This window comes from Hypanus sabinus, chromosome 18 (assembly GCF_030144855.1).
Source record: "Hypanus sabinus isolate sHypSab1 chromosome 18, sHypSab1.hap1, whole genome shotgun sequence".
NCBI lineage: Eukaryota > Metazoa > Chordata > Chondrichthyes > Myliobatiformes > Dasyatidae > Hypanus > Hypanus sabinus.
Genome location: NC_082723.1, coordinates 65,038,101 through 65,053,651, shown reverse-complemented (window position 1 = coordinate 65,053,651; position 15,551 = coordinate 65,038,101). Strand labels below are relative to the sequence as shown.

Sequence of the window (15,551 nt, the reverse complement as noted above, 5' to 3'; positions counted from 1 at the left end):
CCCGGCCCAATGAACACTGGTGCTTCTACCACCAGCGGTGGGGCGCAGAAGCCCGCCGTTGTCGCCCGCCCTGCAAGTTCCCGGGAAACACCAGGGCTAGCCGCCGCTGATGGCTACGGTGGCTGGCCATCGGGATAGCCTCCTGTATGTGTGGGACAGAAGGTCGAGACACCGGTTTTTGGTCGACACTGGTGCCGAGATCAGCGTTTTACCTCCGACAAGTTACGACACCCGCAGCAGGGCACCGGGGCCCCCCCTGAGGGCCGTGAACGGCAGCACAGTAAGGACCTATGGCACCCGTCAGGTGCAGCTACAGTTCGACTCCAGCCAGTTCACGTGGGACTTTACACTGGCCACCGTAGCCCAACCGCTTCTGGGTGCGGATTTTTTGCGGGCTCACAGCCTACTGGTCGACCTGCCCAGGAAGAGACTGGTACACGCCGAGACCTTTTAGACGTTCTCCCTGGGTGCAGCCCAGTTGCCAGCCCCTCACCTTGGCTCCATCACGCTGCCCGACAACGATTTCACCAGGGTCCTGGCGGATTTCCCATCGGTTCTGGCACCGCAGTTCACAGCGGCCATGCCCCGACACAGCGTACAGCACCACATCCCGACCCAGGGACCACCCCTCCATGCCGGCGCTCGGCGGCTTCCCCCGGACAAGCTCCGACTGGCGAAGGAGGAGTTCCAGAGGATGCAGGAATTGGGGATCATCCGGCGGTCTGACAGCCCATGGGCCTCCCCCCTGCACATGGTGCCCAAGGCGACGGGTGGCTGGAGACCATGCGGTGACTACCGCAGGCTGAATGAGGCTACCACACCGGACCGCTCTCCTGTGCCGCACATTCAGGACTTTGCAGCAAACCTGCGCGGCGCACGGATCTTCTTCAAGGTAGACCTCGTCCGAGGGTACCATCAAATCCCGATGCATCCTGACGACGTCCCCAAAACGGCTCTCATCACCCCGTTTGGCCTTTTCGAGTTCCTCCGCATGCCGTTCGGCCTGAAGAATGCCGCACAGACGTTCCAGCGGTTAATGGACGCAGTGGGACGGGACCTGGACTTCGCGTTCATCTATTTGGATGACATCCTCATAGCCAGCAGCAGTCATCAGGAGCATCTGTCCCACCTCCGTCAACTCTGCGCCCGACTGAGTGAGTACGGTCTTACAATCAACCCCGCCAAATGCCAGTTCGGACTCGATACCATTGACTTCCTGGGCCACAGGATTACTAAAGACGGGGCAACCCCTCTGCCCGCTAAGGTAGATGCGGTCCGCCACTTCCCCCGACCCACCACGATCAAAGGCCTTCAGGAATTCGTAGGTATGGTCAATTTCTACCACCGCTTCCTCCCTTCAGCTGCCCGGATCATGCGCCCCCTGTTCGCCCTGATGTCGGGTCCGAGCAAGGACATTACCTGGGATGAGGAGTCCGCCGCCACTTTCGTTCAAATGAAGGAAGCTTTGGCGAACGCCGCCATGTTAGTACATCCCAGAATGGACGCCCCTACCGCCCTCACAGTGGACGCATCAAACACGGCAGTCGGTGGGGTGCTGGAGCAACTCATCGCAGGTCGCTGGCAACCCCTGGCATTTTTCAGCAAACACCTGCGGCCACCCGAGCTCTAGTACAGTGCTTTCGACCGGGAACTGTTGGCGCTCTACCTGGCAATCCGGCATTTCAGGTACTTCCTAGAAGGTCGGCCCTTCACTGCGTTCACGGACCACAAACTGCTTACCTTTGCGTTTACGAAAGCGTCCGACCCCTGGTAGTCCCGCCAGCAATGCCACCTGTCCTACATCTCTGAATACACGACGGATGTCCGGCACGTCTCGGGTAAGGACAATGTCGTGGCGGATGCGCTCTCTCGCCCTACCGTTCATGCCCTTTCCCAAGGGGTAGACTTTGAGGCACTGGCAGAGGCACAGCAGGCAGATGAGGAGATTCCGAGTTACAGAACCGCAGTCTCCGGTTTGCAGCTCCAGGACCTCCCCGTAGGCCTGGGTGAGAGGACCCTACTCTGTGATGTCGCCACCGGCCAGCCCCGTCCCGTCGTCCCGACAGCCTGGCGGCGCCGTGTTTTCGACTCCATTCATAACTTGGCGCATCCCTCCATCCAGACGACTGTCCAGATGGTTTCCAGCAGGTTCGTTTGGCATGGACTCCGCAAACAGGTCAGTGAATGGGCCAAAATGTGCATGTACTGCCAGACGGCCAAGGTGCAGCGGCACACCAAAGCCCCACCGCAGCAGTTCCATCCCGCCCACCGGCGTTTCGACCACATTCATGTGGATATCGTGGGCCCCCTGCCAGTGTCGCGTGGAGCGCGGCACCTCCTGACTATCATGGACCAGTTCACAAGATGGCCAGAGGCGGTCCCGCTCACCGACACCACCTCCGAATCTTGCGCCCGAGCCCTGATCACCACCTGGATATCTCGCTTTGGTGTACCGGCCCGCATTACCTCCAACAGAGGCGCCCAGTTCACCTCCAGCCTGTGGTCAGCTATGGCCAGCCTTTTGGGGACTCAGCTGCACCACACAACTGCCTACCACCCACAGTCGAACGGGCTAGTGGAGCGTTTCCACCGTCACCTGAAGTCGGCCCCCATGGCCCGCCTGCGAGGAGCCAACTGGGCGGACGAGCTTCCCTGGGTCCTACTCGGCATCCGCACAGCGCCCAAGGACGACCTGCACGCCTCGTCAGCCGAGTTGGTATACGGCGTGCCCCTGGTCGTCCCCGGGGAGTTCCTACCAGCCCCACAGGGGCAAGAGGAAGATCCCACAGCACTCCTGGGCAGACTACGCGAGAAGCTCGGTAACCTGGCCCCCATACCCACTTCACAGCACGGGCGGAACCCGACCTGCGTACCCAAAGACCTGCAGAACTGTAAGTTTGTGTTTGTACGAAGGGGCAGGCATTGGCCACCGCTGCAGCGGCCATACGAGGGGCCATTTATGGTGCTCCGGAACAACGGGTCCACGTTCATGCTGGATGTTGGGGGGAAAGAGGAGGTTTTCACGGTGGACCGCCTCAAACCGGCCCATATGGACCTGGCGCAACCGGCCGAGTTTCCGGCACCTCGGCGCAGAAGCCGACCTCCCAAGCAGGTTCCGGCCCAGACTGGACATTGGGGGGTGTATCGCCGGTTCTGGGGGGGGGGCGGGTTATGTGGCGACCCATTTCCTGGCACATCCGAACCGGCTCATAATTAGATAGCCTACGGGGGTTTGCGAGCACAGAGCTTTGGAGCCTCTGCGCCACGGGGGGCAGGTTGAGGGAGGCTTAAAAGTGAGGCTGAGGATTTCGAATAAAGTTTTTTCCTTCGACTGCAGTTACCAACTCCTTGTCGTAATTTTAGCGCTGCATGTAGCACACCGCTACATTACCTTAATTATGCAGATGGCACTCAGATTTATATAACAGTATCAATAAGTAACCGTAGTCCCATACAAACACTAAAAAGCAGTATTGAACAAATCACTGATTGGATGAGCCAAAATTTCCTCTAATTAAACAAAGAAAGGTGAAATAATTGAGTTTGGTTTCAAAAAAGAAAAATTAAAAGTCAGTGTTCTCTTAGAATCCCTGTCATTAAATACCACAAGCCAAGACAGAAATCTTGATGTTGTGATGGATTCCGACTTAAATTTTAACTGCCACATTAAGACAATTACGAAATCAGCCTACTGCCATCTTAGAAATATAGCAAGAGTTAAAAGACTTATATCTCAGCAAGATCGAGAAAAGCTCGCCCATGCATTTTTTAGTCAGCTTGACAACTGTAATGGTTTCTTCACAGGTCTCTGGGAAAAAAAAATCCCTCAGACAGCTGCAGCTCACTCAGAACGCTGCTGCTGGAGTCCTCACTCAGACTAAGACAGCAGAACACATCACTCCAGTTCTCAGATCACCACACTGGCTTCCTGTCCAGTCAAGGGATTGACTTTAAAATATTACTACTGGTTTATAATGCACTGAATGGTCTAGGGCCAAAATACATCTCTGATCCCTTGCTGCACTGTGAACCTTCCTGAGCTCCCTGGTTGATTGGGATGGGTCTGCTTACTGTCCCCAGGGTGAACACTTAACATGGTGAAGCAGCTTTTAGTTACTATCCTCTTCATATCTAGAATAGCCTTCCAGAGGATCTGAAGTCTGCCCCAACTTCAAGCTCTTTTAAATCCAGGCTTTAAACTTTTCTTATTGCTGTGGCTTTTAATTAGAATCTCCGGCACTGTAACTTCTATTTATCATACCTATTTTTTACGATTTTATTCCCTTATATATTGTCTGAAATTTGATGTTTATATCTTGTTCTATGTAAAGTGCTTTGAACTGCCTTGTGTTTGATAAGTGCTATAAACTTGCTTATGTTCCCCTAAAGCTTTTCACCTTTCACCCTTAACCCATGACCTCCATTTGTAATCCCACCCAATCTCAGTGAAAAGAGCAGTTACCCTACCTACACACCACATAAATTTGCACACCTCTATCAAATCTCCTCTTAATCTTCTACATTCCAAGGAATAAAGTCCTCACCTGCTCAATCTTTCCCTATAACTCAGAGTCCTTCAGACTCTGTACTCTTTCAACTTTATTTACATCTTTCCAATAGGTAGATGACCAAAGGTGCACACAATACTACAAAATAGGCCTCACCAACGTCTGATACAACTTGAACATTACATGCCACCTCCTGCACTCAATACTGATTTATGACGGCCCACGTGCCAAAAGTGTATAATGGCCAGACGGGATGCACAGTGGAAATGCATATCAAGGAGCACGTGAGGTGTATCCATTTGGGTTACCTGGAGAAATCAATGGTAGCAGAACATTGGATTGACTCTGATTGGCACAAAATTACTATTTTGGGACTGCCTGGTAAAGAAAGCCATTGAAATAAAACTAGAGGAAAAGAATTTTAACAAGGATGAAGGTCTTGCTCTAAGTAAGAACTGGAATTCAATTGTAAACAAGGTGGGAGCAAAAACCTGATTGGATGAGGACTAACCAGTCAGAAGTGGTGGAATACAGGGGTATAAATACAGGGGCAATATACCAGAAGATGTCAGAGTTTGTAATTAAAACATCAGTTCTAATTGATACTTGTACCCAGCTTGAAGCCGAGAAGAGTTTAATCATCATATATGCTGGGAAAGCACAAGATTCTTTTTCCTGAACACATTTGACAAACTCTTTCCCAACTAGTCCTTTTACAGAACAAGTCAATATGAGGAAAGTTAAAGTCACCTGCTACAACAACCTCATGCTTCTTGCAATAGTCTGCGATTTCTCTACAAATTTGTTCCTCTAAATCCCTCAGACTGTGGACGGTCTATAATATAGCCCCAATAACATGGTCATAGCTTTCTTGTTGATCAGTTCCATCCAGAAGGCCTCACTTGACGAGTTCTCCACTCTGTCCTGACGGAGCACTGCAGTAACATTTTTCTTGACTCGTCAGCCAACCTGCCTCCTTTAATCCCTCCTACTTTGTCACATCTAAAACTACGGAACCCCAGAACGTTGAGTTGCCAGTCCTGCCCCTCCTAAAGCCAAGTCTCACTAATGTTAATCTAACCCGAGTTCATCCGCCTTTCCGACGATACTTCTTGCAGTGAAATATCCACAGCTTAGGACAGTAGTCACACCATGCTCAACCTTTTGCTTACCGAGTTTGCCTGAGGTCTTCGCAACACCTGTCTCACAACCTCCCCATCGTTTGCTCTGGCACTCTGGCTCCCACCCCCCTGCAACTCTAGTTTAAACCCTCCTATGCAGCACTAGCAATCCTGCCCACTAGGATATTAATCCCCCTCCATTTCAGGTGCAAACTACTTCTTCTGCACAGGTCCCACTTTCTTAGGAAGAGAACCTAATGATCCAAAAATCTTATGCACTCCCTCCTACACCAACTCGTTACCCATGTGTTCAACTTTATAATCTTCCTCTTTCTGGCCTCATTAGCACATGGCACAGCGAGCAATGCTGAGATCACAACCTGGAGGTCCTGCCCTTTAACTTAGCACCCAACTCCCTGAACCTCGTCACTTGCCCTATGTCATTGGAACCTATATGAACCACAACCTCTGGCTGTCCACCTTCCCACTGAAGAATGCTGAGCACTCAATCACAGATGTCCCAGACCCTGGCACCCAGGAGGCAACATACCACCTAGGAATTTTGCTCTCGTCCATCTTGTGGATGGGGATAGCCACAGGGGTACTCTGGACTAGCTCCTTAACCCCTTCTCCTTTCCTGATGGTCACCCCAGTTTCCTGTGTCCAGCACCTTGCGTGTAACTACCTCTCCCTATGTCCTGTTTATCAACCCCTCAGCTTCCTGAATGATCAGTTCCAGCTCCGACTCCTTAATGTGGATCGCTAGAAGCTGCAGCTGGATGTACTTTTCCCAGGAGTCGTCGTCAGGGACACTAGATGCTTCCCCCCCCTTCCCACATCCCACAAGAAATGCATTCCACTACCCTGCCTGGCATCTCTACTGTCCTAACTGAGCAGATATAAAGAAGGAAAAACAATAGATAGATTCATAGGTTCACAGGGATCTGGGATAATTGCTGAGAAATAGGATTAGTTTGAAGGGCTGAAGGACCTTTATCCAAGCTGTATTTCTGTCTCTATAACAACATTAATTACCTTGTCACTGGGTTTTCTTCTTTGCCAAGGAGGTGATTAAATCCAGGTGACAGGTTTTCTTTAGGACAGCGCTTGGGACTTGACTTGGCAGACAATGATGTTAACAAAGTGTTTCGTTTGGCTAGAAGAGGGGGAAAAAGAAAATCAGTATTTTAACAGTACTTGGAATAATTAGATGTATCAGCTGGGCTCTGCAATCTCCAGGAGTTTACATTTCATCGGACATTACAGATTCAAGGGCTGAACTATTTTTACTCATGGGCCTATCCAAAATTTGAACAGAACCAGCAGAAAAGGAAAGAAAAGTATGGTAGTACTAAAGGGGTAGGATGAGATGGGTGCATAAGCAGCTTGTTCCCCAACGGTAAATAATTCAAGAAATACCACAGTCTACGGGGAGATATCTGTGAGTTCCTCAGAGAAACTCAAATTATTAGCAGTAGTAAGAACATAGTGCAAGATCAAAGACTTTTACAACTTGGCAGATACACTGGGAAAACCAAGGGTCCCATGAAAGTAAAACGTTTAATTAACTAAGAAGAAAGTAACTGGGCAGAACTGCAAAATCCCCTAGAATTACAACCAATTATTCTAACACAGTGCCAAAGTAAATTTCATTATCAAAGTACACCATATAGAACCCTGAGATTCATTTTCCTGCAGGTATACTCAGCAAATCTATAACAGGATTAATGAAAGATCAACCAGAGTGCAGAAAACAACAAGCTAGGCAAATGCAAATATAAATAAATAGCAATAAATAATGAGAACATGAGATAACGAGGTAGAGTCTTCAAACTGAGATCATTGGTTGTGAGAACATCTCAGGTATGAGTCCTGAAGCTTCTACCTTCTACCTGATGGCAGCAGCGAGAAGAGAGCTTGACTTGGGTGGTGGGGGTCTCTGATGATGGATGCTGCTTTCCCATGACAGCATTTCATGTGGATGTGCTCAATGGTTGGAAGGGCTTTACCTGTGATGTACTGGGCCAAATCCACTACCTTTTGTAGGATTTTCTGTTCAAAGGCATTGGTGTTACCATACCAGGCTGTGATGCAGCCAGTTTGTCAAAGTTTTAGATGTCAAACCAAATCTCCGCAGACTCCTATGGAAGTAGAGGTGTTGCCGTGCTTTCTTCACAATTACACTAATGTGAAACAATTGTACTGATCTTCCAGAATTCACAGCATTCTGAAAAGGATTGCAAAATACTAAAGGCAATAGCTCTAGTCCCAGAGAACAATGGGAATTAAAGCCAGCTAATCTCACCAGTTGTTGCGAAATTGCTAGGATCTATTTGTAAGGGTATGCTAAAACAGTATTGAGAAAATCATAATATAGTTGGGGGTTCCTAAACTGGGGTCCATGGACCCCTCGGTTAATGGTAGGGATCCATTTAATAAAAAAAGCTGTGAACTCACCCCCCATCTAACTATCAGTAGAAAATCAGTAGAATTTTATGAAGTTAATGGCATTAAAAGGGTAATAATGGTGAGTGGCACCAAACAAGGTAGGAATTTATGAGGTAAAACATATAAGCTTGAAAAAACAAATTACTGGAGGTACACAGCAGATCAGGCGGCCTCAATGAAGGTTGAGAAAAGGTCACGTTTCTGGTTGAGCCTTGGATCATGCTGTGCAGCAGTTTGCTTCCTGCTGCAGATGACAGTATCTACAGCCTTCTGTCTTTCCAACAGATGTGTTCAATCCAGTTAAAGTGGTGTATTTACACTCTGAGTAACTCTGATATATATATAAATCATCCTTCGAGACAGGTGAGGTACCAGACATTTGGAGGATAGTTAATGTTGCTCCGCTGTTTAAGAAAGGCTCTAAAAATAAACCAGGAAACTACAGGTTGGTGAGCCTGACATCAATAGTGGGAAAGTTATTGGAAGGTATTCTAAGGGACAAGGAATGTGAGTATTCGGATTGATAGGAAACAATTAGGGATAGTCATCATGACTTAGTGAGTGGTAAGTTGTGTCTAACCAACCTTATAGAGTTTTTCAAGGAGTTACGAGAAAAGTTGAGGTAGACAAAGCAGTGGATGGTGTCTACATGGACCTAGGTAAGGCATTTGACGAGGTCCCACATGGGAGGTTGGTCAAGAAAGTTCAGTTGCTTGGCGTTCAAGATGAGATAGTAAACTGGATTCGACAGTGGCTTTGCAGGAGAAACTAGAGAGCAGTACTACATAGTGAGGAAAACCAGAGAGATCTGGACCAGCTGGAAAAATGGCCTGAAAAATGACAGATGGAATTTAATGCTAGTAAGTGTGAGATTTTGCACTTCAGTAGGACCAATCAAGGTAGGTCTTACACAGTGAACATTGAGGGGTGCTGTAGAACAAAGAGATCTGGGAATACAGGTACATAATTCATTGAGTACAGGAGATGGAATATTATGTTGAAGTTGTATAAGATGTTGGTGAGGCATAATTTGGAGTATTGTATGCAGTTTTAGTCACCTACCTACAGGAAAGATGCAAATAAGATTGGAAGAGTACAGAGAAAGTTTACAAGGATGTTGCTGGTACCAGAGGACCTGAGTTATAAGACTGAATAGGTTAGCATTTTATCTCTTGGAACGTAGAAGATTGAGAAGAGGAGATTTGATAGAGAAATACGAAGTTATGAGGGGTATAGATAGAATAAATGCAAACAGGCTTTTTCCATTGGGTGGGTCATGGGTTAAGGGTGACAGGTGCAAAGTTTAAGGAGAACATGAGGGGAAACTTCACTCAGAGAGTGGTGAGAGTGTGGAACAAGCTGCCAGCGCAAGTGGTGCTCGCAAGCTCAATTTCAATGTTTGAGAGAAGTTTGGATAGGTATGCGGATGGTAGGGTCTGGTTACAGGTTGATGGGACTAGGCAGTTTAAACAGTTCAGCACTGACTAGATGAGCTGAAGGACCTGTTTCTATGCTGTACTTCTATGTCTGTGACTCTAACCTTCCATCAAATAGCTCTCAGAATCGAGAAAAACATACGGTGCAGGTGCCACAGACACCAAAGGATCTGGGTGAAAGTGAGAAGCTGTTCACAGCCTGTGAGTAAGCATGGGGATCAACTGTAACATACCCAAGCTTGCTGACAACAGAAGACTAGACAGCACCGTGGTTGCAAGAAAGATGTAATCTTCAAAGGGATGTGGATTGATTAGGTGAACAGGTAAGGAAATGGCATAGAGCATGTAATGTTATCAAAAATGACACCATCCACTTTGGAATGAAAGGTTTTACGAGAGACAATTAACCTTGATTTTTACTGGTTGTCATAAATCATAGAAGCTAGAACAGGAATATTGGTAAGTGGTTTGTAAGCATAGAGAAAATACAAGTGGTTAGTAAGTATACAGAAAATGTTTAACTAAACTATAAATAGCTAATCTTGTTCAAAGAGTTACAGAAACATTCGTACTTGGAGTAGAAGTGGGTGTTGACTTCCTGCTTGAAGGGGGTACAGATGATGATCTTTGGCCTGAGGGAGAACTATTGCCTTTTGATCTAGTTCGACCCTTGTACAAGTCCACTGATTGGCTTTTACTGCAGCTGGAATCCACAAATCCCAAGGCCTGTGTGCGTTTCAAGACTTCTGCTTAGACAAAAAACAAATAATCAAAATTAATTTTTATCAATAAATATTCAAAAAATTACAACTTCCACAATAATTGAGATGAAATTGATCCACATAGATTAGGATAAGAGAGTTAGTCACTGGCCTGGAAATTTAACCCAGTCATAGCTCTGTAGCTGACTATTTTCTCTAGATTGAATCCATTTGGAACTCTAGCAATAAATTAAAGCCAGCTAAATTAATTAAATTAATAAATTAAGGGGGGAGAGAAGAGAATTTGTTTGCTGGAAGGAGAAATCGATATTCATGCCATCAGGTTGGAAGCTACTCAGAGAGAATACAAGATGTTGCTCCTCTACCCTAAGGGGGCCTCACCGATATGAGTGGACTAAATTGCTGTACCAGTGACTCAACCACCATGTTAATACACATAGCTGGAGAACCTAGAACTTTGTCACTGTGACCCAGGAGCAATGACCATAAATCACTAGAATTCTGAACTTCAGACAGCTCTGATACTTAGTCGTTGTGAACGTTCAAGGTCAAGGCAGAGAGTTTTTGAGAGGGCGGCACTGCAGTGTTGTGGTTAACTCAACGCTTTACAGTACCAATGACCGGGTTCAATTCCCAGGAGTCTGTGCATTCTCCCCACGACCGCATGGGTTTCCTCTGGGTGCTCTGATTTCCTCTCATGGTCCAAAGACAAATCAGTTAATAGGTTAATTAATTATTGTAAATTGTCCTGTGATTAGCCTAGGGTTAAGTCAGGGGTTAAGCCAATAAGATATAGTAGCAGAATTAGGCCATTTGGCCCATTGAGTCTGCTCTGCTATTTCACCATGGCTGATCCATTTTCCCTTTCGTCCTCAGTCCCCCACCCTCTTCGCGTAACTTTTCGTGCCCAGAGCCATCAATCAGTCATTGTATGATAACACTTTAATTCCAGAAATCAATCTTATGAATCTTCCCTGAACCCTGTCCAATGTTAGCACATCCTTTCTAAGATGATGGGCCCCAGACTGCTCACAATACTCCAAGTGAGGCCTCACCATTGCTTTATAAAGCTTCAATATTACATCCTTGCTCTTATATTGTAGTCCAATCAAAATGAATGCTAACATAGCATTTGCCTTCCTCACCACAGACTCAACCTGCAAATTAACTATTAGGGGGTCCTGTACAAGGACTTCCAAGTCTCTTTGCACCTCTGGTTGCTGGCAGCATTGCTCAAAGGGCCAGGTCAGCCTGTACTGTGCTGTATCTTAATAAATGAACAGAATCTGGCACCGGGATTGGTAAGCTCATGGGTCCTTTCCAGTCTAATCCTGCTCCAGCTTCCTGCTGGCAAGTTGACGTGCAGGCTGGCTGAAAACAGTAACCAGACATCATTGTACAGGCAGTCCCTGGGTTACGTACAAGTTCCGTTCCTGAGTCCATCTTTAAGTTGGATTTGTACGTAAGTCAGAACAAGTACATCTGGTATTATTTAGCGTCAGTTAGTCAAACGTTTGTCTTAGTATACAGTATATATTTTACCTTTCTATGCATATAAAGCACTTAAGAAACATAAGTATTTCAATAATAAAACCACTGTGTTGCTTAGTAATAATTGTAACTTTCATTGGGGCAGGGCCTTTCACATGCTCCATTATTCTCACTTTATCCTTTAAAATTGTTCCGATCGTTGACCAACTGTAGCCTAACGCTATTCCAATGACTGGCATTTCACTTCTTTCCAAATGCTTTATTACTTCCACTTTATTTTCAATCGCGATTGCTTCCTGTCAAATGGAACAGAAACACTGCAAGCGGCAGATCCCAAGCTCCGCCGGCTCCTGAGGACCACCGCACTGCGACAGGCTAAATGGGACAAGAGGGGGGCTGTGCTGGGTTTGGGTATTTGATCCTCCACAATATTCCGTGTGGGAATTTAAACTGGAGGTGGCAGTGTTTTTTTTTACGAGGTCGAGTTGCGAGCTCGACATCAACCCGGCACAGATGGTACGGGAGTCACTAGATCGACATCTACCCAGCACGGGAACAGTCTGTCACTGGATCGAACTCGAGCTCGGCGCTGATCTCACTGCACCGCCAGCTGACCGGAACAGGGGGGCGGGGTCAGGTGAATCTTACCAAAAAATTTAAGCCAAATACAAAGTTAAACACTCAACACAGTGTCAATGGCAACGATTTAAAATGGCGGACAGCGTTGCAATCCGATTTAAAATGACAGACGGCGTCACAATCTGACTTAAAAATGGCGGACGGTGTTCTCCTTCCTCGGTTCGTAAGTACGAGTTGTCCATAAGTCGGACGTTCATAACTCAGGGACTACCTGTATAGGTTAGAGCCCAGAAAATCTAAAAGCAAGTTTCCACAAATGGATGTAATATCACTACTTCCCACACAAGGAAAACACTTCCATGGCAGAAGAAACAGACCAACCTATTTACTGTATGATATGCTTAAGTCTCATATAAAAATCAGTACAGAAAAAGTCAGTCACAACAGAGCAGGTGACAAATCAGTCCATCTGGTCCACATTTAGTATTCGCTTTCCAGAGAGCAAATAATCCTAATCACATTTAACCCATTTGTTCCCATGCCCCTCAACCCTCACTCAGCTTAACTTTAAACTTTTTGCCACTAAAAGCACAAGGGCGTTGTTTGCTGCTCACTTTAAAATCTCCTGTTTGATATTCTATTTATAACGTCTCATTTAACCCCTTCATCACTGTAATCTGGACTAAACGGAGGCTGGAGCCTGTAACTAACGGCCTCTTGGATCGAATGCAGTGATAATTGGCTTTGTGGCTGTGACTCACTTCCATGAGCTTCTGCTCTGAATGTTAGTTGCTTACTTTTATTGTTTGCACACTTTTTTTTTTCCTTCTGCACATTAGGTGCTTAACAGTCTTTTTAGTGGATTCCTTCTTGGATTGTATTTTTTTGCTTTGTGGCTGACTGTAATGAGACAAATCTCAAGATTGTATATCGTATACATACTTGATCATAAATCTACTTGAATAAACACTTACCTAAGCAACTAATTCTACTTCTAGCTAATTTTGCTATTGTTCAAAATTCAAAGCAAATTTATTAACAAAATAAATATGTCAGCGTGTACAAACCCAAGACTCATTTTCTTGTCAGCAAATCTATAGAAGAGTAACTATAACAGAATCAATGAAAGACCATGCCAACTGGGGATTCAACCAATGTGCAAAAGACAACAAACTGCAAATAAACAGAACTAAGTAATAATAAAAATAAATAAATAAACAATAAATATTGAGATCATGGGATAAAGAGTCCTTGAAAATGAGTTGTAGGAACATTTCAATGATGGGTTAAGTGAAGCTGAACGAAGTTATCCCCTTTGGTTCAAGAGTCTGATGGTTGAGGGGCAATTACTGTTCCTGAACCTGGTGATGTGAGTTCAGAAGCTCCTGTACCTTCTTTCTGATGGCAGAAGCAAGAAGAGAGCACCACCGCCACCACCCAGGATGAATGGATGCCACCACCGCCACCACCCAGGATGAATGGATGCTGTTTTCTTACAACAGTCTTTCATGTTGATTGGGTGGGCTATACCCATAATGGACTGGAATGGTTCCACTACCTTTTGTAGGATTTTCTGTTCAAGGGTAGGTGGCCCCCATTTTTTGAACATTCTCTTTACGACACCTCGCTGTTACGAAAGACCTACATTAGTTACCTGTTTCGCTGACAGAAGAGTGTTTCACTTTTACAAAAAAAGGCAGCGTGCGCCCCGAGCAGCCAAGCTCCTCCCCTGGAACTGCATTCTAGCCGCCATAGCTTAAACACATACCTGTGAGCATCTGCGCTTTATCTTGATCTATTTTGCGTATCCGTTAGCAAGAGGAGTTCTAAGGTATCGGAAAAGCCTAAAAGAGCTCCTAAGGGTGTTACACTTAGCATAAAACTAGACATAATTAAGCATTTCAATCATGGTGAACGAAGTAAGGATATTGTCTGTGTGTTGAACTTGCCTGTGTTCACCATTCGCACTATTTACACGCAGAAAGAATCTTGAAAGCTGCCGATGATTGATTCTGCTCATAGCAAAGTGGTCTCTTTTAGTAGGCATCCAATAATGGATAAAATGGAAAGTCTATTGCTTGAGTGGATGGATGGGTGCACAAAGCTTGGTGCTCCGTTAAGTTATCTTATACTTAAGGAGAAATCAGCCAGTCTTTTTAATAAGCTGAAACAGAGAGCACTGGACGATGGTGATGAAGGTGTTGTGAAAGTGGAATTTAAAGGTAGTCATGGGTGGTTTGATCGGTTTCTGAGGCGAGGGCAGCTTCATAGTTTAACATTTACTGCAGTGAGTGATTAGGTTGATGCTGAAGCAGCTGAAAAGTTCCCAGCAGAACTGAAGAAAATAATTACAGAAGGTGGTTATTCATATAAGCAAGTGTTTAACTGTGACAACCTGCAATTTATTGGAAAAAATTGCCAAGCAAGACATTTATTTCAATAGAAGAAACTAACAGATGAAGAGCTGATGCAATTGCAAGAGGAAAGGATAACAATCAAAACCGAACGCAATGAAGTTGTCCAGGAACTGAACGTGAAGCAATTGCGTGAGATTTTCGCTGCGATCGACAACGCTGCAATGATTGCAGAAAGTTATGACTTTAATTTTGAAAGGGTACATAGGTTTAGGGCATATTTGTAGGATGGTTTGACTGCTTACCAAGAACTGTATAATGGAAAAATGTGCGAGGCTAAGCAGTCAAGCATACTGTCGTTTTTCAAGCCTTCCAAATCAGCCACAGCAGGCGATGAACCTCTACCCTAGACATCGAGGCAGGCAGACACAGAAGACGTTAGTGACTTGCCTGCCCTGATAGAAACAAGACGACAATAAGATGACACCCCAGTCTCCTGTACTTCCCACCACCCCAACCTCCGACGACTCAGCCTAACACACCATCATCAGTGTGTTTGCTGTCTTCCCGATTCCGGTAAGTGAAACTACACTGTACATATATTATTTCTACTTTATATAGGCAGTGTATTTTCATGTGTTATTTGGTATGATTTGGCAGCTTCATAGCTTAAAGGTTACTAGAGAGAGTGCTTCTGCTGAGAGTGCTTTCGCTATGCTAGACAGTGCTACAATGATTGCAGAGAAGTATTTCTACTTTATATAGGCTGTGTATTTATCATATCATTCCTGCTTTTACTATATGTTACTGTTATTTTAGGTTTTATGTGTTATTTGGCATGATTTTGTAGGTTATTTTTTGGGTCTGGGAACGCTCACAAATTTTTCCATTT

General features: G+C 45.6%; 1 protein-coding gene across 6 annotated transcripts in view; it reads right to left on the bottom strand.

Annotated features, from left to right (window-relative positions):
* The window catches only part of LOC132407697 (M-phase phosphoprotein 9), a 105,647-nt gene that overhangs the window by 17,761 nt on the left and 72,335 nt on the right, over positions 1-15,551 (bottom strand). For 5 of the 6 annotated variants that reach the window (XR_009516560.1, XM_059994556.1, XM_059994553.1 and 2 more), the window contains 2 exons: positions 10,086-10,262; positions 6,665-6,785 (listed from right to left, as the gene is read on the bottom strand). Coding sequence is in view for 5 of the 6 variants with exons in the window: in XM_059994556.1 (XP_059850539.1) it covers positions 6,665-6,785; positions 10,086-10,262 (298 nt within the window). In the remaining variant the exon portion in view is untranslated. The remainder of the gene's footprint in view (positions 1-6,664; positions 6,786-10,085; positions 10,263-15,551) is intronic. The other variant, XM_059994554.1, reaches the window with a different exon arrangement.